The sequence below is a fragment of the Peromyscus maniculatus genome, chromosome 15, assembly GCF_049852395.1.
Source record: "Peromyscus maniculatus bairdii isolate BWxNUB_F1_BW_parent chromosome 15, HU_Pman_BW_mat_3.1, whole genome shotgun sequence".
In the NCBI taxonomy this organism is placed as follows: domain Eukaryota; kingdom Metazoa; phylum Chordata; class Mammalia; order Rodentia; family Cricetidae; genus Peromyscus; species Peromyscus maniculatus.
Window position 1 is genome coordinate 50525465 of NC_134866.1, and position 24001 is coordinate 50549465.

A 24001-nucleotide genomic window follows, 5' to 3' on the forward strand; every position below is an offset into this window, starting at 1 on the left:
ACATACACCACCAAAACAACAAACCTTTTGCTTGTTTCTCAAAAGTTATTAGCAATTGCAGAGACCACCAATGTCTGGTAACTTCGGCAAAAGAAAGCAGATAAATCCATGGCCAAGATGTGTCCTCGTCCAATGCCCAGTGGAACTCCTGAGTTTGACCTGAACAACTATGAAGCTTTCCACTTGTTTGGCTCTGTTTAGATCATGTGACTATTTTGGGGCAAGAAAATCTTCAGCAGAGTAAATACCCAGCCACCAGCAAAAGCCCACAATTAACATTTTATTCTGTATTCATTTGCTTTATTACACACCCATCTGTCTGTTCATCCTTCTTCCCAGCCAACAATTCATGCCACTTTTCTGAAATTGCAGCTATCAGTCAACTTTACTCCTAAATAAGACAACACACATTTCAGGAGCTACCCAGCTCAATGTGAAATTAAAGGGTGCATACAACAAATACACAAATATTAAGTGCGCCATTCAGCGGGTTTTGTCCAATGTGAACATCATCTCACTCAGACTGTAGGTGTGGAGTCTCAGCCTGCTCTAGACTGCCCTCCCTTCTTAGACCATCATCCACCATTTTAAGATATCTCACCATCTCTTATTTTCTCATTGGCTACACCTTCAGGTGAATGGAGACTTATCTTGCTTTTCCATGCGAGGATTTTCTGTGAAGATAATGTTTCTAAGATATGTTCATGTTGTTTTGAGCACAAGGAGTTAGCTATTTTTAATTGTTGGGTATAATGATATCTTTTAGGAATATACTAATTTCTTTAACCATTTTCCTCTTGGTAGAAAATTAGGCCATTTCCAGTTTGGGGTTCTTCCAAATAAATCCTACAAGTACTTTTGTATGGATCTATCTGTGAATGTTTTTACCGGTCTTGGGCAAATACTTAGGAATGGAACTGCCAGGTCCTAGGGTAAATGTATATTTAGTTTTAAAAGAAATTGCGGGGGAGTTTTCTCCAAAGTACTTGAGCCATTCTAACTCCCACCAGCAATATACCAGAGTTTCTGTTGCCTTGCCGTTTCTCACCAGCTTTGGAGTTATCAGAACTTTTTTTTAAATTTTAGTCATCCCAGCAGATTTTTCACCATATTACTTTTATTTATAAGGCAAGGATCTTCAGCAGTTGAGAGTTTCCATTTTCAAAAGATGCCTTGAGTGGTGTCTGCTTTCAAGTCTTCCAGGGACTGGAACACTCAAGTCTTCTTCAGTGAACTTGTGAGTCAAATGAAAGCAGGTTTATAATTTAGTGTCTATTTTAGATGGGTCTGGGCTTCACTTGAGTTCCAAAATTTGAGTTCTTGATATTTTGTTGGAACTAAATCTTAGGGACTTTTTTTTTTAAATAGCATCCAGGCTTTCAGATTAATCACAATCATCAGTTTGGTTCTTGACTTAAACTCAGTAAAAGAAAAAAAAATCACAATATATCCATTAACTCCTAAACTTCCTTTGGATGAATTAAGTAAGCATCACCAAGGGGTGCCTCTCCTGACCTAAACTTTGATAGGAAGTGAGTCATTTGGAGTAAGCACAGTAAGATTTGAAAAGTTCTCACCAAGGTAAATTGCTTCCAGCTCATGCAGAGGCCACGGTTCTCGTTTTTAGTTTAATGTCAACTCTTCTTTAGGTCTTGTAATTTATCCTTAAGAATTTTCAAGGATATTAACAGCTTTTTGTTTGAGTCTTTACTTGTTTTGTTGGGATATTTTTATTTTTATTTATTTATATTCAACTTCTATTTGTTATGAAAAATAACCTAAGTGCATTCCATGCTTCTCATGAAATGAGATGTCCTGGTGCTTGCCTGTCAGGGAGGCAGAAGCAGAAGGGTAAGGAGTTCAAAGCCAGCTTTAGGTACAGAGAGTCTGGGGCAAGCCTGGGCTACATAAGATCCTATATAGTTGTTGAAGCAGTGTTTAATTTGCTATTTGTAACACTAGTCGCATTCTAACAACTGGACAATGTGACTTTTTGTGTACTTTCAGGAGGAGCAATACGCTTCAGGGCTCTGAAATGGAAGGAATAAATCGCTCATATGCAGAGGCTAATGCACTCTGCTCTGGGCAGTGCAAAACAGAAACACAAGCGAAGCCTTAGCTTTTCAAACTCTGCTCTTTAGGACGCTCCCTTCTTCTCTATGCTTCAGTTTGTGAGTTATGAAAGGATAATATGTGAGAATGTGTAGGAAATTCAGGAAATTCATAGTGCAGCTTTAGCATCGGTTAATTTTAACAGGCATATTGTTTTTCCGCCACGCTTGCTCAGCCTCTTCCCATAATATTTGTGAGGGGCACAAAGATGCCGGTTCCTAGAAAGCCTCCATGAGGGCAGGTGACCCCCTTGGAAACAATTTGAATTAAACATCCCAGTCTCTGTTCTGACCTGCCTTTCCCAAGAACATAATGCATTGCTTTTCTTTCTAGTTGCAAAATAATAAAATATGCTGGCTCAAAGGATATGTAATATAGTAGTGTTTTTGGGAACTAAGCCCCCTGGGCATATATTTTTCTCCTTTAAATATAAGAAGACCCTACGGCTTGGAATGACACTGTGTTAGCCAGTTGTCTCACTCATAAAATGTGCAGAACATGTGACAGATTTCCTCTAAGGTTTGTTTCTTTTCCTCATTTCCTTTCATCTGCCTATGAGGCACCAGGACCGATGTCATAAATAGATGAAAATAGGGAACTGTGATTGAGACAGTTAAACAGCACAGAAAAGATCCATTTGCCTGTGAATGTTTTCCTTCTGGGTTACGTTTGGAATATGACGTTGCCTTCAGATTTTTCTATGCAAAGCTGTGTATTAACAGATAATACACCAGAATCACAGGATTTTTTTTCTTTTATTTGAGGAACTGCTAATTGCAGTATTCCTTCAGAGTCTAGCAGCACCATTAAGAAATGGGACACAGTCAGAGAAATTTCTAAAGACTAAGGGTGATATAAAATTGTGTGTATGTGTTTGTGTGTGTGTGTGTGTGTGTGTGTGTGTGTGTGTGTGTGTGTGTGTGTATTTGGAGGTAATGGAGTCATGTGAGGTGGAGGGAACTTCTGGCAATTTGAAGGTGGAAGATGCCTGAGGTTTTCATGGGACATTTCTCCTGCTTCAGACATGGTCTAAGTCTGGCTCCACGTGAGGCAAATGACAGGGAAGTAAGATAGTGTTTTAACTTCCAGATAAAGCCAAATTCTGCACAGCAGTTCTGGGATACACTTTGTTCTATCTGACCCCGAAAGACCCAAGATAACTGTGCAGGCGTCACGGTATGGAGGCTGAGAATTTTGCATTTTTCTGAGTTATATAAGCCATATGGTTAGATAAACTCTTGTTCATCAACGAAATAAGGATTGAAAATGAAAACTAATTTTCACTGTCAAGTTCTTGGTACATAGGTTTTGTTTGTTTGTTTGTTTGTTTAAACTGTAATTCCAGAACTTAAAAACAAAGTGAACATTTTTTTAAAAAAAAAAATCTGATCAAATACCCCCAAAATTTGCTATTGGCCCACTTTATAATGAAAATAAATCTAAATTCTGCAGTGTTTAATCAGATTTCATTCCATTTTAAATGAGTGGAGGCAGAAATCAAGAGAACTCATTAGGATATTTAACAGAACTCACCTTCAGGCTTTCTTTAACCTCAATCAATCTGTAAACTTATCCCTTTCATTTACATCACTCAATATATGCAATTCTGGTTGTGGGTGAAGTAGTATAATTTTATCGACAAATGAATCCTCTCCTTCAAAAACCCAAAACTCCAAAACTCCATGTTCTATCATATTTACATATTAATTTTAAAAAGAAAACCTCCAGGACTTTAGGTTATAATTTCAAACATAAATTCAGCATTTGTGCAGAATTAGATTGCCCAGCATAGCTATTATAACTTTATTACTTTTCTCTTTTATCATAAAATATTTATTTTATCATTAAAAACATTTGGGTTTTCATAAATTAGGCATGGCAAACAATAAAAGAATATATCTTAGATTAAGACAAAAAAAAACCTGGATAAAAATAATTTGAAAACTGGCTCTCTAATCATATTAGGCTGGGGCCCTGATATTAGAGATGTCTTCTAAACGTTAATTGAATGGACCGTGTTAGTCTGTCTAGAAGCAGGGGTTTTCGATCTCTTTGTAGCTAGGAGATTATTACTCTTTAAGTGTATTTTGGAAATTTCTTCCTACGGCTAAATTGAAAATGTCTGATATTCTCAATTACTTCAAGCGTTTATGATTCTAAGCTCCCAGCAGAAGCCGCTGCCAAGGCGAGGAGGGTGAGAGCAGTTACTCAGAAGGACACTTATGTAAGAACCATCAGGGTGGTTGCCGGCTTGAAAGCAGGAAACTCTGCATTTCAGACTCGAGGTTAGAGGAATCTTGATGGAGCCTGGCCTCCTCTCAGAGCTGAGACAAATGGCTGGTGACTGAATCCTGAGACTGTCCACAACTTTGCTCTTTCATTCTTGCTGCAGCCCGGAAGATGGCGAGATCCATCCCGAAATCTGCCGGCTTTACATCCAGCTGCAATGTTGCCTAGAGATGTACACGACGGAGATGCTGAAATCCATTTGTCTGCTGGGGTCTCTCCAGTTTCATCGGAAAGGTACACACATGCAATAGGACGCCAGAAAGGCAGAGAAGTAGAGAACGAAACGGGCCTTCCACCTAGTGTCCATGCGCAGGCCCAGGCACACAAGCAGAAGGAATTTAAATGCTCGAAAACTGCAGGATACATGAATTAATAAAAGGCCCACATCACTGCTGTCCAAATGCATCAGGACTGAAACCATGTGCAGAGGAACTGTCCTTAAATGTATTATTTCACCACTTGTCCTTAAATGTATTATTTCACCACTTGTGAATGTGACTTTCATTAGAATCCGCAAAGGCTGCAAAGAATATACAAAGGTCTTAGTAGGGTAGTAAATGTTCTCCAAGAGCCTTGCTTCTCTAAATGAAATGTTGCAAAGAGGTAAATTGCTTATTGTGTCCCACTGACTTAAAAAACAGAAAAGAAAACTCAACAAATTGTATGGAGGCATAAGCAATGGTAAACTCACTCCCTGCCTTAAAGTACACAAGGAATGTAGTGACTTCAGCAACGGAAGTAGCTGGTAGCTGTGGCTTCAGCAAGGTCTGATGATATTATGATCCCCGTTCTAAGTGGGGCTCTGTCATTGAGATGTCAACTTTCCTCTCAAACTGCCCTTCACCCACATTAGGAAACTGACTACCACGGCCCTGGTCATTGGCTGTATATATCATTTGACTCATAAAGAAGGGGAAACTTCTCCCAATTATAAAACAAAAGATCCAGGCTTCATTCTAACTGAAACAACTTCTTTCTTGAGTCATGGAGGGCTCTGATTGTCTTACGCAGTTAAGGTCTGTCCATGAAGCTAGGAGTGGACTCCGCTCCATCCAACCAGTGTTATACCTAACATGATCGGCAGAGGTGGGGATGGAAGGCCCCTCAGATCCCATTAACCACGTAGTTGACTTACAGTTTCTTTTTAGTTCATCAAAGAGCTCCTTGGAAACCTCCTGAGCATGAACTTTCTGTGCTTTAGGCCAGAAAAAAATGGGAGCTGGAGATACATAGAATGTAATGGGGGCCTGTGGTTTAAATTTAAAGATAAGCAAGTTCAGTAAGCTGCTGGGGGGAGGAGAGGCTTTGGACGACAAGCAGTTAAAGACTTGAAATCAAATGAGTATTGTCACTTGGTGACAACAAAATGATGTGATAATGTAGCAGTAAACATCAAATTTTGCATATGCATATATGTGTATGCGTACACATATCTTCCAGAGCTAAAAGCAGGAGTTTTGCTACCTTGTCCCAAAGACAGGATAATAGTCTCTCAATACATGAGTATTATTTCTTTTCCTTCATCTTCCTAAAGGCTGATCCTTCAAGGATTACCATCTTCATGGCTGTGGTTAATAAGAGAAAGTAGGTTTAGAATGATCATCCTCATGACATTCCTGATGCCTTATCTAAAAAGTGAGTGTTCGGATACATGGCAACCAAACAGGAGACACCCTCACATACACACATGCAGGGCAACGCATTCTTTGCATTATTTGGGTAGGTTGGTGTCTTAGCCTCTGTCCTATTGATATGAAGAGACACCATGACAAAGGCAGCTCTTTTAAAGGAAGTATTCAACCGGGAGCTTGTTTACAGTTTTAGAGGTCTAGTCCATTATCATGGTGGAGAGCATGACCACAGGCATGGCAGGCATGGTGCCAGAGAAGTAGTTGAGACTGTGGCCGACTCTGTCTTACCAGGCCTTCTCATGGAGATGTGGATGGAGAAGTGAGGATAGACCTGAGGCCATGAGGTAGAGACTGGAGTAAAGATGCCTACAAATTCCAGGTGCGGTGGGAGAAGTCACAGGAAAACTATCAAGAGGCAATTCTTCTTTCCCAGGACTGATACATATGCGTAGCATTTTACATATAATTAAATATATGTGTCCCATATCAGCAGAAAGGGACCGTTTCTACATCTAACTCTGAGAGTTCAGATGACAGATGACTTTTCCAAGACATTATGTTGTTTATCCAAACAGTGGTACCTCTATTGTACCTTCAGTCTAAGAATGATCTAGACAGAGAACATCCACCAAGAATCTCTTTTTTTAATATTTTGAAAAATAATCTACTGTTTTGTATTTTATGTGCATTGGTGTTTTGCCTCCATGCATGTCTGTGTGAGGTGCTGTATACCCTGGAATTGGAATTTCAGGCAGTCGTGAGCTCCCACGTGGGTGCTGGGAATTGAACTCAGGTCCTCCAGGAAGAGCAGCCAGTGCTCTTAACTGCTAAGCCATCTCTCCAGCCTCCCCATAAGCGTCTTTATCCCCACCTCATTGCCCTCCTCCACTTAACTCCTCCTCCTTTCCAGTACTGGGTGTTGAACCCAGGGCTTTTGCATACTATGCAAATGCTCTGCCACTGAGTTACATTCCCCGGCCCCACTAATACGGTACCTTAACTTATAGCCTCTCCTCTCCACCCTACCTTCATCTCTTTCAGAAGTCAGGTAGTCCCCAGCAGCTCCTGAGGTTTGTAATACTCATGCTGACTTCCTGCTCAGAACCTCTACCAGATTTGTTTCTTTTAATGTTATAAGAAAAGCTGATGTTTTACTAATGTTTAGATGAGCTCCTCTCTTTTCTCTTTGGGTAGATGCCCATGGTTGACCACTGCTCTCCTCTTCAGCTTTTCATTTCCACCAAGGAAAGGAAGCAGCATTGTAATTGAGCTTCAAAACAATTTATATCAACGCCTCCCTGTCAGTGTTGGGCTGGGATTAAATACTGAAACTGAACTGCTTCATAGACATCTGAACACGTAGTTTGTTCTTATGTCTGTGCATCTCCTCAGCTCTACCAGAAGCTCATATGCTATTTTATATCTCACTTAGTTTTCCTATTGTATTGTGTAGTCAGAGCACACATTTACTTTTTAGAGAGAAAGGGCATACAAGGTCACTTCAGGAATTGAGAATACGGCTTTTTTTTTTTCTGGGAAAGTATGTCCCAAATAATTTTAGCACTCCCACAGTGAGCTTGTATTTAATAATGAAGATTGTCCTCTTCCAATTAATCATATTCTGTATCCTTGGTCACAACAGCATTTTAAATGATTTTCTTGCATATTCTTTGCTCTGTGTATAGAAATTTTTGCTATCTCATATGTCTGATTGGCACAAGGCATTTGGAAATATTATATGTTTTGCAAGATCATGTTTTTTGCCAAAGAAATGAAGAAAAATATTCCTAAAATGATTTTCCTTTTTCATAGCCAACAAAATTAAAGTAAATTACAGCTATGTGAGGTAAAAAAAAACCTACATTTAATAAACATTATTGGGTTATATCAGGTAGAGTGTAGCTCTGAAAAGCTGTGTTTCTATAGGATGATGACAGATGGGAATAATTTTAGTCATTTTGTAGTTTGATATTCTAACACTTTTAAGTTGTAAATTGGAGTACTGCTTCCTATAATCTCATTTCTGTGTTTATAGTGGAAAATATTTGTTCTCATCTCTTCACACCTAGTTAGGTAAGAAATCTGTTCCCATTACTGCTTGCATGCATTATGTTGACCACTAATGCCTGCTTCCTGCCACGGGATGAAGTGAGCTCACAGATTTCATTCATTCAGCTGGGCTGGCAGAAAATGGAGGAGGGCTGCTAAGGAAACTGGAAAATCCTGCTTTTTCGACCACTCTTTTCTTCTCATGTTCTCTTCCCCACTCAGTCAGTTACGAGAACTTGCCCATCCTAAAAAAAGCTCCTTTTTACGTGAATTTGCCTTTTCTACCCTTTTCCTTGTTGCTCTCATGTTGCCCTCCCTGCCTCTACTTACCTCTCAGCCACAGCTTACAGAAAAAGTGCCCCCCCCCAGTCATTTGAGGGCAAGAGACACACCCCACCCCCATCTTTCTGGGATAAGATGGATTCTTCCACTGAAATGTACTGCCATGGTAAATTCAGATTTAAAAATGTGTAGAGATGTGATCACCAAAAGGAAAAAGAGGGAAATGTTAAAAATTGACAAATATTCCTACAAAAGTGGATTGGGAGCCTGGGAATTGATAACTCAAGATGTACTGATGGGAATTCATGGTCCAGGTGCAGTGAAATACTGGATGAACCCAAGACAAAAATGAGTTACAGGCAGGAGAGAGCCCTGTCTATTCAGAATCATGCTGAATAATGTAAAGGAAATGATCCACACAAATGAAAGAAACAAGAAAAAAAAAGACAAAAATAGAATTTAGCCACAAGTAAATACTTTATTTTCCAGTGTGAGAAGGAGCAATTGATACTAAAATAGAACAGCGAGTTAGAAGAAATGAAGCAAAATAAACCCTAAAATAGAAACTATGATTGAAACTCGAAGAGAAAACATGAATTCATTCTTTAAGCAAATGCTCATTGTTCATCCATCATATGTGAGGTAGCCCTCTGGGTGCTGGAAGGCTTCAGTGACGGGATTGCAATGGCCCTGTGCTCAAGGAATATGTGGTCTAGAGGGAGGAAAGGGGAGACAAGATGAGGCCAGAGGAAGAAAGTGGGGAGGGAGGAAGGGAGGGAAGGAGGAAGGGAGGGAGGGAGGGAGGGAGGGAGAGAAGGAAGAAAAAAAGGAAGGGAAGAATGAGGCAAAGCATAGACAATCAAATTTTCCAAAGCTCCCAAGTAGCAGATAATTGAAATTGAATAGACAATGCAACAGACTTGGATGGAATGGCTACTTCAGAGGGGGGTAATCAAAGTCCTCTGAGGACATATCCTTGAATCTGACCTGAATAACAGAAAAGAAACAACTTCACCACAAACACAAAAGACCTTCCACCAAGAAGCTTGTCCTTTCTAAAGAACATACACATAGCCAGATTCTATAATCCTAAGGGTGACCTAAAAATATCTATTAACTCTATCTCTGTGTCTGTCTACACCATAGGGCGGGACTTTATGTAATAAGATACTGTACAGCTTGACCCTGACGCCCGTTATGGAAAAGTTGCAATTTAGTTAGTTTCATGGGAAATGCATCTTGCACACTGCTCTGCCCTGTTACATGCTCCAGGTAGAGCAAAGCCTCACTCACACACATGTGTCTTCAATTATTTTCCCTCCCATGTTCTAAGGAAACCTGGTCCTTCTGCTTTCTCAGACAGCTACATGGGGCCCAGCATGAGAGCTGCGACTCCAGGGTCACTGGAGTGCTACAGGAAGACAGAAAAGGATAGTGAACATTGAAGTGGGCGAGTTAGTGCCTCATCATTTCTGGGCTGGAAATTATTTCCACATTCTATGGCAATAGAGGAGCCCTGTGTATAGTATACTCATTATCCTCTACCACATGCTTTGTGGTACAATGAATATCTTCTTATCATGTAGAAAAGCCTTGAAACTATTTTTATCATAAATAAACAACTTATGCAATTAGTAGGAATGATTTCCATCTAAAGCACATACTTTCTAAAGCGTGAGAGGGTGCAGGTAGGTTACTTAACATAGACCCTGTGCTTCTTTAATTTTTTGCACAGTGCAGAGTCAGAAAAGCTGAGCCACATGAGGGTGAGAGTCGCCCTAAGTAGGCAGCTGTGTATCTGACGTAAGCCTTGTCCATTCTGCTCTTCTAAGACAGTCAGTACAAAAGCTGACCTGAAAGTCTCTTCTATGAGGACTGTCCCAACAGATGATGTGTCAGGAGCACATAGGACGTAGGAAACTTGCCCCTGCCATCGAAGAAATGACAGGGGCAGTGATGCAGAATGAGCTTAGGGAAGAATGAATGACTCGTTTTGATTCCTGCACAGAAGTACCTACATGGATAATATGGACTTGACGGACCATGGAGGCCCAACTAAGGACCTACAAAGAGACCCTGTCAGTGACTGTATCTCCCATTGTCACTGGGTGACTGAAGAAAGGGGGAAAACCAAGAATGGAAGACAAAGGGGAAGGAAGGGGAGAATATATGAAAAATACAAGTAGGGACAAAGGACTGTAATGCTAAGAGAAGAGAAGAGCTCTCTAGAGGCAGGTGCGACCAAAGGATCCCCACCCAGCCTTTTAGCCAATGCCTGGGACTTGTGAGGTTGGAGGACTCTGTGGCTCTCCTGAAATGCTTCATACCTGATGTGGCTTCTTCCTCCTGAGAGACTCACCACTTGTATAAGGAGTGTGAGAATATCCAGCCTTCCTTTCCATGGTTGGTTTCCCTTGACTTTCCCTCAAACATGCCTCTTATATTATCCATAAACAGGCTAAAAATACATATGAATCCCCAAGGAGCCGAAAGCAAAGGCTTTGCACAACCCGCAGGGACGTGGCCAAAACTTCAGTGGCCTAGTTGCCAACAGCGATCTTAGCACGATTTCAAGGTACTCTGCAGGCTCTCATCCTCGTCTCCATCCCCCTCCCCCAAGCAAATATTTGTTCACTGGGGCCTGAAATTGATTTTCAGGGGACAGAACTTTTCATTTCATAATAGGAAATGATTTGGGATGCACAGTCACTCTCTTAGGCAAAGCAAAATACGGCTTTAAAGTCACCATTTGGAAGCCTTCTGATCCCTTTCCCAAGAGCAAGGCAGGGTGCCCAAGCTGGTATTAGACAAGAGTCCATTCCAAGGACAGACAAGGCAAAAGAGGGAAGCTGGGAGCAAAGACCTCAAACTGATTACTGATAAGGTGTGTAGGGCACCATCTTTTCTGCTAAGTCTTCCATGTTGCTCAAAAGAACATCTACAAAGTGACCCCGATAACTTCTCCAGTCTCACAGACCACCAGCAATACCCCATACTTGTCCCCTGCACCCAACGCTGGCACACACAAAGTATCTTGAACTACTTTGTAGAATCCCAAGAGATTTGTCGTTTTCTGGGTATCCTTCTGCCCAGGATAATATGAACCATTCTACCCAGCTCCACACCTGTCCCTTCCCCCTGGACCATCTCTGAACTTTATTGGGGGTCATAATTTAGATATGATTTCCTGAAGAAAGCTGCTCCTGAAACACTAAGTCTGAGCTGGTCCTTGTCTCTCAAGCATTCCCATGGTGCTGATGATCGCACCTTACATAAGATTGTCATTTGTTACATGGTTTCCTGTCTGTTGTCCTCTGTAGACTTTGGAGGTCTAGAGTGTATCCCCATCATCTAATGCAGTGCCTGGAGCAAAAATTCCAATAATGATTATTGGATACGTAGATGAATTGTTTGCATTCTCCAGCAGAAAGGGAATGTAACTAAAGAGGAAAACTTAACAGAAATGTTGACCTAAACTTATGGATATTCCCCTCTCTAGTTAAGAAAATAAATTTTTTTCATCAAAATAACAGAAAAGCATATTAGGAAAAGAATAAATCTGTATTAGTTTGTTAGGGTGGAGAAATTGCTTTATGAAATAATGTCATATCTCAATTGATGAGAACAGTAAGTGTATTCATTTATGGCATAGTCCAATGATGTCAGAGTTAGGGTGGAACATTCATCCAGCTTTCAGAAAGCATAGGAGAGTCTATAGGAGGACGTTTAGGAAGGGTCTGAAAGAGTCCCTTGTTCCTAACTCTGTCACATGGCCCTTTCCAACTGTAAGGAAAAGAACAAAGTAGAGGCTGGAAAACTCAAAACATCTCCCGAAACTCTGCAAAACAAACAAGGAGTACCTGAGCAAACCAGAAAGTTTAGAGAATTTCTCCAAACAGACAAGCACTTGGGTGGGACTGAATTTGGTGAAATTTAGGAATAAGTGAACTGAGGAAACTGGGCAGAGAAGAAACTCAGGGAGAAACAAACAAAATTCACATGGTAGAGAAATTCTAAAAAACTGAAATAAAATCCAGAAATACTTCAAACCCAGTCAAGAAACACAAACCACTGGAAGGGTGTCTAAAACTGTTGAAGTTAATATTTGAAACTGCACTTAGAAGAGTTGGGCTACCACTGACTCCCAGCAGAAGCTACCAGTGTTGGTCTTGGAGACCAAAGCAGTATTCTGTGTAAAATAATACTGGGCCTGCACAAGGACAAGCAATGACCAAAAATAGAAAGTGAATTCAGAATTATAGTCAGCACCAAGTTAAACTTCTTAGCATTTCTCTCTACAGCAAGAATTCCACCCTAGAAACGTGTGGCAGGAAATGCGTCACAGGAAACAAGCCTGACAGGGAGCCCAGGACAAATGGCCTTGGGATGGGAACGTCTCGCACCCATGAGAAGAGTTTCAAACACATGTTGTCCAGCCACACACCCTGCCCCTTCTCCACAATTACCAGGACACTGTTGGTAGAAGGATAGACAGAGATGCTCAGAGACATCTGAACAGACATCCAGGAATGACCAGATTTTCAAAGAAAAAAAATCAACACTGCTAAAGGAAGACACCAAATGTAACAAATAACCAATATTGGAAGAAGAGTTATTAAGATGATGAAAAGTTTAAAATGTGTGTGATCATTATATGCAAAGGAAAGAATCATTATATTCATGAGTCCGCCATATTCATAAAACAGTAATTATCTATACCAAGTTGGAAACAGTGTGAGGCAGGCTCTCTTACTGAACCTGGACCTTGAAGCATTGTCCCTAGAGATGTAGCAGGTAACTGTCCTACCTACCTATGACCTTGAAGTACCTGCCCCTGGGGCATGGTTTGAGGCTACCCTTAAGACTTGAGATGAACATGAATTGCTCTCTTCTCTCCCTTGTGGTCTTGGATGCTGAGACAGACCAGGCAAAAGAACAGTGCAGGACTGTAACTCGGCAGCCATGCCTGCCAATTGCCTGGGTGCTGGGGATTTGAACTCAGGTCTATGCGTTACGCAGCACAGTCTCTTTCCCACTTAGCCACCTTCCATCCATAATATCCTTGTTCATCAGGGAATATATACTAAAGTATTTAGGACCCTGTGAAGTAAGGCCTGCAGCTCATATTTAAATGGTTCATCACAAAAATATATATAAAAATTCATATATCATTTTAGATATCAACTTATATGCAATTTTTCAAAATAAAAGGTGAATCCTAATCAAGTGCCAGGAAGAGTTAATGTGAAGGAGTTCACACAGAGAGACATATTTAGAAGGCATTTTCAGATTCAAAAGTTGAAAGATTATACCCTAAAACTTTTCAGAGATCCATAAATAGACGACATACAAAAGCATCTCTGGATATAAATAGAAGATGAGAGAACAATGCCATCCAACATCTCAGAGCAACTTAGTTTGATCATGAATTTCTGTGCGTAGCCAATAGAATGTAGGTGCGAGCACAGTGGAAGAGGCGGGAGAATATGTATTTTGAGGCGCATAAAGGCTATTTTTCCACAGGTCCCCTCTGAAATTTTCAGGCAAAAGTACACTCCATACATGCCTTCCTGGTACCTAGCCTTCAAAGTTTAAAAAGCAGAGGTCTTTTCCTGGGAGTCCCCCTCGGCCCTCTCCCAAATCACCCAGCTCAAGTTCAAGTCCACAGATGAATTCTGCTCAGAGGTGGGTGGTGAATGGACACTTGGACCAGAAGACAAATGCAAATGGGTTTTAGAGCCCACTGCCCTCTGACTGTGAAATGATGACATACTAAATCATGTGCTTAACTGATTCCCACCCAACAGCGTACCCTAAGATTGTAAAGACCATTCTTCAGGCAAACTTACATCCCCAAGGATCAATGTGCACAAAGCGCACTGCCGAGGACCAGCACTTTCCACCAGACAACTTGTATTCATGCTCTGGCTGAGTTCTCCAAGTTTCTGCTGTGCTTTGAGGAAGGGTTCACAGGTCCCGCTTCAGGGGGTGCGCCTTTCTCCTTGTGTTTTTAACTTAGGCGACAGAGGAAGACAGGCAGAGTTGTTACCAGTTCCTACAGAAAAGATAGATTTTCCCCACGAGCAGCCATTCTCTTCACAGGTTTGAGGGTGTTGCTGTTGTTGTTGTTGTTTTAAAGGATTGGTAAGACTGAGCAAAAAGGCAAGAAGTGAAGCTTCTATATCATACATGCTCAATGATAGCCAACAATTTCAATTTCTCTAGAATTACATCTGTGTACTAAAAGTAAAATTAAGTTAAAAAGTATAAAACACTAGAGATACCTTATCTCCAAGCAGCCTAATGTTGGACAGCAGCTTTGCAGTTATTGATATAGCTTTTAATATTATTGTCTAATGGTGGCTCGTACCTGTAGGCTTAGCACTCAGCAAACTGAGGTCCAAGGATTGCCATGAGTTTGAGGCCAGCCTGGGCTACATAGTGTCAGTACATGCAGGGCTATCCAAGAAGACCTTGTCGAAAGGAGATCACAGGGCTGCATCATAGGGCTGGGTTTGCTTCCCATAGACTGCTGTGTTAAAGGACACTGGAGAGCCAAGCAATTGAAAGGCTAGTCCGTGCTCTGCGGAAGCCTGACAAAGCCGGTGTCTGGGATCAGAGAGAACAGTGGGGAGCTCCCACCCTCCCTGCTGAGTGTCACCTTCTCCTGACCCTGCTGCTCACTCTTGACTCTAAAACCAAACCCCGGCTTGTGTTCACAGGCTAAATCCCTGCTCCCAAGGCAGGGATCTAAGTCACTCAAGCCAGGTTACAAAGCAACTCTTCATCAAAGGTCGGGCCCTCAATTTTGTTTTGACCTTTAGGTGGTGTTGACCTCAGCTATCAGTCCAGAATGTTGTAAGAGCATACTATATACACACCCAAACGTGCATACACAACACACACACACACACACACACACACACACACACACACACACACACACTTGCTTTATAACTCAGACAGACATTAGGATTAATGAAGCGCTTGACTCAAAGCATAGCCAGGCTTTGTAATGACATCTGAGTAAAGCAATTGCACTGCTCATGTCTTACCCACGTCTCCTTATCAAATCCCTTTTCCTTAGGGAAGGAAGCTAGTGGAGGAGTGAAGAGTTTGGACAACAAAAGTGAGGAGAATGCTGAAACACCTGCCCTGGAGGACTCCTCTTCCCCTCTAGAGAGCCAGCAGCAGCCCTGGCAGGTTTCCACAGACATCGAGAATACTGAAAGGTAAGTGGGACACTCCCCTGGACAGAAGCCGCCCCTCCTGACGTCAGTGTTCTCAGGGGCCACTGGGAGTGCAGGGTTTTCTATTCCAGGTTCGGGAGAAACAGGGCTCACTACCGCGTGACAGAGCAGCTCCTCTGGCAGGAACCTGGAGTCTGCCTAACCTGCAGAGGGAAACCCGGGGAGAGGGCGAGGTGGTAGTCGGGATTGTGTAACCATAACAAAATCACTGAGAAAACAACTCAAAGGTAGAAAGTCTTGTCTCGACTCTTGATTTCAGAGACTGTGGTCTAGGAGTAGCTGGCTCCATTGCACTTAAGTGTGTCAACAATACGGGAGAGCTTAGAACAGAAGACACTACTCAGCTCATGGCAAGCCTGAAGCAGAGAGAAAGAAGAAGGGGCCGGAGGCAAGATGTGCCCTTCAAAGGCGTACCCCTGGTGACTTAGGACCTACTTCCTCCAACTGTGCCCCACCTCCTAATGTGCCCTACCTCCCAATAATAATGTCAAATAATTTATCCATCAATGCACTGACCTGCCAATTAGGTGAGAGTCCTCGTGGTCCAACTACCTCTTAACAGGGCCTCTAGCTAGGGACCAAGCCTTCAACATATAAACCTTTGGGACCATTTTATGATCAAATTGCAGTAAGTAAGTAGTCCATACCCTACAGGGGGACATGCAGGATCTACAGCAGTTTCAGGCTCGTAGACATCTGCCTACCTCCACCCAACACATCACATCTCCATTGTATATGAAAACAAGCAAGGGGTGCACAGTTATAATCCCAATACTTGGGAGGCTCTGTCTCCAAAAGAAAAGGAAACAGTATACTTCTTAGAAGAGAAAAGAGAAGACCTATTTCCATCACAGTTCACCCAATGGCCAGTTCCTAAACCACCCTTTTGTTTGAGAGAAAAGAATCTAAATTACCCAAGGATACTTCCAATAGATTCTTAGGTTTTGGGTATTTGGAATGTCCTACTTCGAACTTTGACCAATTCACAGACGTTCACAGCCTCTTTTTCCTCTCCTGAAATACAGCTGATGGCATGTTAGGAGTCAGAGTCAGTTAATGCATTGACCTACACAGCTTGCTGCTAAGGAGGGACTTTCTCTAGGAAGGAAAAATGCTATGGTGATTCTGTTTCATTGAGGAAACAATAATGATAAAAGAGCAAGGACTCATCCCATCAACATGTTGAATATACTATTCCGTGAAGTAAAAGATGAGGTCCTGTGTAGCCTTCGCAGTAATGCCTATGCCCTTTGCTATGAACGTCCCTAGAGCTGGCACAAAGCAGCTGAATGAACGGGGTGATTCTACTCCATGTTCCTCTCTGTGTATGAGTCACTGACAAGATAATGAACATTTTATTTTTTTTATTTTTAGAAATGGAACACACAATGGCATTTATAGCCATTGTGGTTCCACTTTCAGGTTGTAATATAATTCTAATGCTAATTACCAGATTTCTGTGTTTATAGGAAATTGGAGCAAGTGGTAATTGTGTGCTATTAATATCACCTGTATACACTTCAATATCCAATAATTCAAACAATAAAGCTTGTTTGTCTCCATTTTATAGAAATATGAACAAATGATGACAGAGTCATGTATCTTAATTTATACAAATAAATTATTTTATAGAAATAAATGGAAAATTCTCTGGTCTGTTCCCAGAGAAAAGGGGTGCATCTGTCAAAATGCCATGGTCAGGGCAGAAGCCATCTGCAAAGCTGTTTTTGTTTCCTTTTCATATGCCTCAGATAGCAGTTAGATCCATACCTCATGCTCTAAGCAATTGCTGGGTATGGTGACACACACATCTAGTCCTAGCTCTTTGGAGGCAGAAGCTGGTAGATTTCTGAGGGTTCAAGGCCAACCTGGTCTACAGAGTGAGTTCCAGGACAACCAGGGCTACACAGAGAAACTCTGTCTCAAAGAACAAAAACAAAAAACAAACCAAAAAAAAAAAAAAAAAAGAATAAAGAAAAGAAAGGAAAAGGAAGGAGGGAGAGAGGAAGAAAGAGAAAAGAAAGACAGAGACAGAGAGAGCAATGTTACATGGTAGTGAATGGGCTAGAACAGAAGTCCAGATTTTGGTCAAGGGAGAGGGAAGCCTGAGGTGAGCTTCTTCGGTGTTCCTTTTCTCTCTGCCCAGCGCTCCATGGGTCTCAAACTGGTCTGGCATTTAACTCACCAGGAGAGCTCTTTAAAAGTCACTGGCAACTGCCTCCTTTGGAAGCCAGCCCAGTCAGGTTCTCTTCTTGGGTGCAGGGGAGGCCCAGAGATCATCCAGTGCAAGGTGACCACTGGGACTTGGTCCCGGGGGTGCTTGCTTCATCCTTCCCCTCCCATTCAACCTGACTGGCGATCTTACCTGGAAACACGACTGAGGGTGGCCCCGCCTCCGGGCGCCAGGGTCTTCCTGTTGCCTGCTTGGCATTCTGTGCCCATGACACTCCATCAGCCTCACACCCTTGGACGCCACTGCGAATGCTCCAGGGGTCTTTCTATCCATTCATCGGGCTGCTCTCCCTTCCTTTTCCAGTCAGTGCTGCCTGAGACCTGAGCTCCCTTTAGTTTGTTTATTCTTTCTTTCTTATTTATTTATTTATTTATTTTACATCCCGACCACAGTTTCCCCTCCCTCCTCTCCTTCTATTCCCTCCCTCCACCTCCCCTCCTCACCGCCCCCGCCCAATCCACTCCTCCTCTGTTTCTGTTCAGAAAGGGACAGGCCTCCCATGGGTGTCAAAAAAGCATGGCATATTAAATTGAGGTAAGACTAAGCACCTCCCTTTGTGGTGCTTAGGGAATCCAGTGTGAGGAATAAATTCCCAAGAGCCAGCCAGTGTGTTAGGGACAGCCCTGCTCCCATTGTTAGGTGTCCTATAAGTAGACCAAGCTACACAACTGTAACATATATGTAGAGGGTTTCGGTCGGTCCCATGCAGGCTCTCTGGTTGTTGGTTCAGACTCTTCAAGTTTCTATGAGCCAGGTTGTTTCTTTGGGTTTGTTAGTTGTTTCTTTGGGTTTTCTTGTGATGTGCTTGATACCTCTGGCTCCTACAATCCACCCTCCCTCTCTTGAGCAGGACTCCTCGAGCTCAGCCTAATGTTTGCCTATGGGTCTCTGTATCTGTTTCTATCAGTTACTGGATGAAGGCTCTCTGATGATAATTGGTGTGGTCACCAATCTGATCACAGGAGATGGTCAGTTCAGGCTACATATCCACTATTGCTACAAGTCTTAGCTGGAGTCATCTTGTAGATTCATGGGTTTCTCTTGCATCAGGTTTCCATCTGACCCTGAAATGGCCCCCTGTTTCCAGTTATCTCTTTCAGTACTCTCCCCCTCCATCTACCCCTCAATCTGATCTCTCAAGTTCCCATCCCCACCCATCCCCAGTCCACCCAAGAGATCTCGGCTATTTCCCCTTCCCAGGGAGATAAATGTGTCCCACCTTGGGCCCTCCTTATTACCCAGCCACTCCCAGTCTGTGAATTGTAGCCTGGTGATCCATCACTTTACAGCTAATATCTACTTATGAGGGAGAACAAAGCATTTTTTTCTTTCTTGGTCTGGGTTACTCACTCAGGATGATCTTTTCTCGTGCCATCCATTTGCCTGCAAATTTCCTGATGTCATTGTTTTTAACAGCTGAGTAATACTCCATTGTGTAAAGGTATCACATTTTCTTTATCCATTCTTCGGTTGAGGGGCATCTAGGTTGTTTCTAGGTTCTGGCTATTACGAATAAAGCTGCTATGAACAAAACTGAGCTAATATCCTTTTGGTATGATTGGAGCTTCCTTTTGTATCTTAACCTTGAGAGAGAGAGGATCAGCTTGGGTCTGTGGCCTCTCCCAACAGTGGTCCTCCAACGCTACTCAACAGAACAGTGGTGCTTTGTGAGACAGACTGAAAATTTCAAGCTGGAAATTGCATGATGGATCTTTCCTCAACTTAAAATGAAAAATAGTAGCTATAAAGTCTCTAATTTAGGGGTTCTCCTCTATCTCTCTCCTCTTTTGTTGTACTAGATATTAAACTTAAAGTCCCACCCAGGCTAAGTAAATGCTCTACCCATGCATTCTATCTTCAGTTCCCCGACTCTTTTTTTTCTTTTTCAATTTTTTGTTTTGAGACAGGGTCTCATTAAGTCGCTCAGGCTGGACTTGAATCACTCTGTAGCCCAGGTAGGCCTCAGACTTTTGATCCTCCTGCCTCTACTCATGAGAAGCTGTAAGTATGGGCTTATTCAACCAGCTTTAGCTCAGCTTTAGAATTTTCTTCCCCCACAAACATGTTTTTAAAGAAATGTATTTGCCTATTTATTTATTATTTATTTATTTATTTATTTATTTATTTATGTACACTCAGGTATGCAGGTGTGTTCATGTGTATGCTACACGGTACACATGAAGCTGGGAAGACAAGTTGTGTGTGTGTGTGTGATGTGTGTGTGTGTGTGTGTGTGTGTGTGTGTGTGTGTGCTACACTGCACATGTGCAGGCCAGAAGTCAGTTTTCTTCTTCTAGCATGTGGGTCCTGGGAATTGACTTCAAGTTATCAATGGTCCCCAATGGCTTCTCTCCCTGTATCTCTATTATGAAGAGCTCTTCTCTGGATGTCTCAGAATGTATCCCTTGCCAGGCGTGGTGGCATAAGCCCATCCCAGCCCTCAGGAGGCTGAAGCAGGAGAGCCAGAAATTCAAGTCCATCCTCTGAGAACTTTTCTCAAAGAAACAAGGGCTGTGAATGTAGTTCACTGATGAGAGACTTTCTAAGATTCACAAGGCCCTGGGTTTGATGCCTAGTACCACACAACAACAATGATCGTAATGATAGTAATAATAATTTATTGTCCTGCTAATATTCAGTTCTTGGCAAAGGGGAGTCTTAAAATAGCAGACAGCAAGTAATCTGCCCAGAAGCCCAGCCATCTGGCCGTAAGCCTCAATGGTGCGTCCTGAAGCCTGACCCCCCCAGGGGCCCACTGTTCCAGTTACGTGTCCTTGGCCTCTCCCCGTGGATCCATAATACTGTCCTCAATATAAAAACTCTCCACTGAATTCAGCCAGGTAGGACCAAAGGCAGAGATGCTGAGGACTGGAAGAGAATCCCCCCTGAGGAAACATTTGGCAAGAAACTCCATTTCTTCTGCAGCCCACCCTCTCAGATATTCTTTCTTATAAAAGCAAAGTCATTTCAATTTGTGTCAGCTAGGAACTAGAACTGGTATGATTCGATGTACCTACCTTGTATGCATCCAGTAGAACACACCGCTTGAGGCTTCATTTGGGAAATGCACAGCTGAGTTTTCTTTCTTTTTATCGATTTTACAGAGACATGCGAGAAATGAAAAACCTCCTAAGCAAACTCAGGGAAACCATGCCTTTACCGCTGAAAAATCAAGGTGAGTCCTGGGACGTCTCTTGGAGGCAGAGGATGTTTTTAACATGCTGACCTTGGAACCTGATTCTTAGCAAGGTAACACAAGTGTTTTCCACAGAGAGAGGAAGGCCTCGAACGTTTCTCTCCCTTAGAGAGAATGTGATGAGATGTCATCTTGGTGATGGAGGTAGAAAGATACACTGATCTGACAAAGGATGCCCATATCTCTGCCAGACCTGTCATGCACCATAGAAAACACCACACCAGATGTGCCTCCACAATAGGACCAAGAACATGGCCCTTGCCTGCATAAAGTTTGTAGACTAGTGGAGGACTATCCCTCCATTTACACGTTCAATTATATAAAAATAAGAAGAGTTAATATATATTAGGAACACACAGTGTGCCACTATCCTGAGTAATTCATATATATCAGCTATGTTGGCTATGTTGGCTTATATAATTCTTTGGGTTTTTTTTTTTCTCTCTCATATTAAGGGTTAAAGCAAGGTCCTTACATGTTAGGCAAGTAGTCTACCATGAGCTGTATCCCCAGCTCCCTACTTAAATATAATAATGATGTAGGGAGATTCTGTTATAGTTTTCCTAATCTACAGGGAACTGAGACACAGAGATTAGTCAGTTTTTTCAATGTCATACAGATTATAGTAGAATGACTGAGCTGTGGATTTGAACGCATGAAGCCCATCTCTAGAGCTGATTGAGAGAATACAACCTGACACAGACATGGAAAGGGATACTCACCAGAATGAGGGACGGTCCTGATCTTGTTAACCCTTGGATCCCCCGTATCTGGACCTGGAACACAGAATACCACCTGGCACAAACATTAAGTCTTCGTTAAATCTTCACCCAGCTTTGCAGGACTCTAGGGCTGAAGCAGTGCACAAAAGTAAATAATAAGTGCTTTACATGAAGCATACTCAGCTAGAGCAGCCATGAGCGAAACATTAGCTTCAGAAAGTGGTACCAAGAGGATGGGAAAGGCTCTTTAGAAGCAGGAAAGAAACTCCCCGTTTCCAGCGAACAAAGCCTAGGCAGGAGAGAGGACGGTACACTGTTTGCCTGGGAGCCAGGGAAGCTGAGTGAAGAGGAGGGGAGAGGGAGGACTTGGCAGCGGAGCTGAAGGGCCTCTTGGCTCAGAGAGCGTCTCAGCAGAAGGTGGAGAGGTGGAGGCAGGCGAGAGCACCAGACAGAGGCTGAGAAGCAGCCTAGGCTGTACTGCGCTGGAGGCCTGGGTCGGAACAGGGGGCAGGGGAGGAGGCAGGTCATTCCAAGTAAGCCCCAAGAGCCTGCTCAGGAGGTCAACCGCCTCCACCCCCACCCTCGGAGCCAGTCAGTCAGTGTGCTTCAGAGTCCTGGAAGAAAGTAGACATGTAGTAACAGGATTTCTCTGACCACACAGGCGAAGCTGCTGAGAAGCATGGGTTTAGGATGAAGGGCTTCAGTTAAAGTTAGACTTGAGTTCAGATTCTGGCTCTGCCATTGTTCAACCATGTGACCTAGAGCAAGCTGTTGGACTTCTAGAAACTTCAGATTTCTTGTCCCTGGTTGGGGGAAGGAAGGCTTCAGATGGTGGCTTGAGGATTAAAGAGACAGTACACCATATGCCTGTCATCGATCTTACAAACAGCAGACGTTCAAGGGACTCTCGGCTGTTGTCGTATTGGTGGAAACTGCTCTTACCATTAACTAGCTGGTCCACTCCGACGTGCTCAGAACTCCAAGCCAGCAGCAAGTAGAACTCAGCTTGCAAAGACCACCACGGGTCATGTCCATGTCAAATCTTGAGCTCCAGGCCAGAGCACAGGCCTCTGGGACATCACATTTGGAGCACATGTTAGGATCAATAGGTTTGGCAAGCCCCCCTAGGGACTGCCCTGTCCTGATACTGAACCATACATTCAGCTTTCCAGGAGGGCAACTTCCCACGGTGCCCAGTCTGAATTTTATGAATGCCACGAAGTCTCTATTTTGTGTGAGCCTACTTTAAGCCTTCCTTCCACAATTAGCGTTAGTCCCCAGGGCCATTTCGGAATTTCTGTGTGTTGACAGAAAACAAAAACAGAAATTTCATTTTAATTAGGTAATTTTCAAAAATCCTAGGAGGTATAATAATAAATATTTTTATATTCTATAAGCAGAAAAATTAGTGGACCTTACAAAAGAGCAACAGCAGTAAGTGTTGGTACTTACTACTAGTGAAAACATAAAAGGGAATAATCGCCCAAGTAAATAAAACCAGGTCTTAAATCATGAATCCATCTGGAAAATGAAAATACAAAGATTTATTCGGGAAGCGATTCAGTCGTATTCTAACAATCGAAAGAATAGCTGAGGCAAAGGGCTTTTGGAAATGCGGGCATCTCATTCTGTGGAGAAATTCACTTAGCAAGTCGGCCTCCACTCCCAGCACGCTGTCAGTGGGCAGAGGAGTGTGAGAATCGGAGGAAGGGGCCAGACAGGCCCCGAGGGAAGGATCACCAGTCTCTTGAGACACTTTTTGACAGACACATATGGCAGTGCCATTCAATTCATTTCAGAAATCATCCAGATTCTTCCCTCTGACTGCGGAAACCGAGATGGCCAGCCACAGAGGCTCCTCGTACCGGCAATGTGTGTGTTCTGCAGGTCTGAGTGAAGGTGTGCAGGAAATGGAGTGATGTGTGGAAAAAATTATTCCAGCTCTTTCATGTAGAACCTTGTTCTCAAAAGCTGGTTCTAACTGGTTGAGAACCATTATAGCAAGCCATCTGTTTCTTTTCTGGCTGATTTCCTTTCTGTTTTTATTCCATTTGCATGTGTGTTAGAAACAGAAAAGGGGAGAAGATGTCACTCATGGTCCTGGCTTCCTGTGCTTGGACGGCTGGCCGTGTGAACCCCTGCCAGCTCAGACTCCAAGTCTCCACTCAGAAGTCTTGAGTTCATTTTAAGACTTGATTATGTCTCCCCCACTCCGTACTCAACAAATGTTCACTTGA

The 24001-nt window shown here is 42.6% G+C and overlaps 1 protein-coding gene across 6 annotated transcripts in view; it reads left to right on the forward strand.

The window, feature by feature from the left end:
- Positions 1-24001, forward strand: part of Rgs7bp (regulator of G protein signaling 7 binding protein) — a 99445-nt gene that overhangs the window by 63497 nt on the left and 11947 nt on the right. For 5 of the 6 annotated variants that reach the window (XM_006982697.4, XM_006982698.4, XM_042261587.2 and 2 more), the window contains 3 exons: positions 4505-4635; positions 15451-15595; positions 20951-21021. In XM_006982697.4, the coding sequence (XP_006982759.1) occupies positions 4505-4635; positions 15451-15595; positions 20951-21021 (347 nt within the window). Of the gene's footprint in view, positions 1-4504; positions 4636-15450; positions 15596-20950; positions 21026-24001 lie in introns of those variants that run through there. The other variant, XM_006982700.4, reaches the window with a different exon arrangement.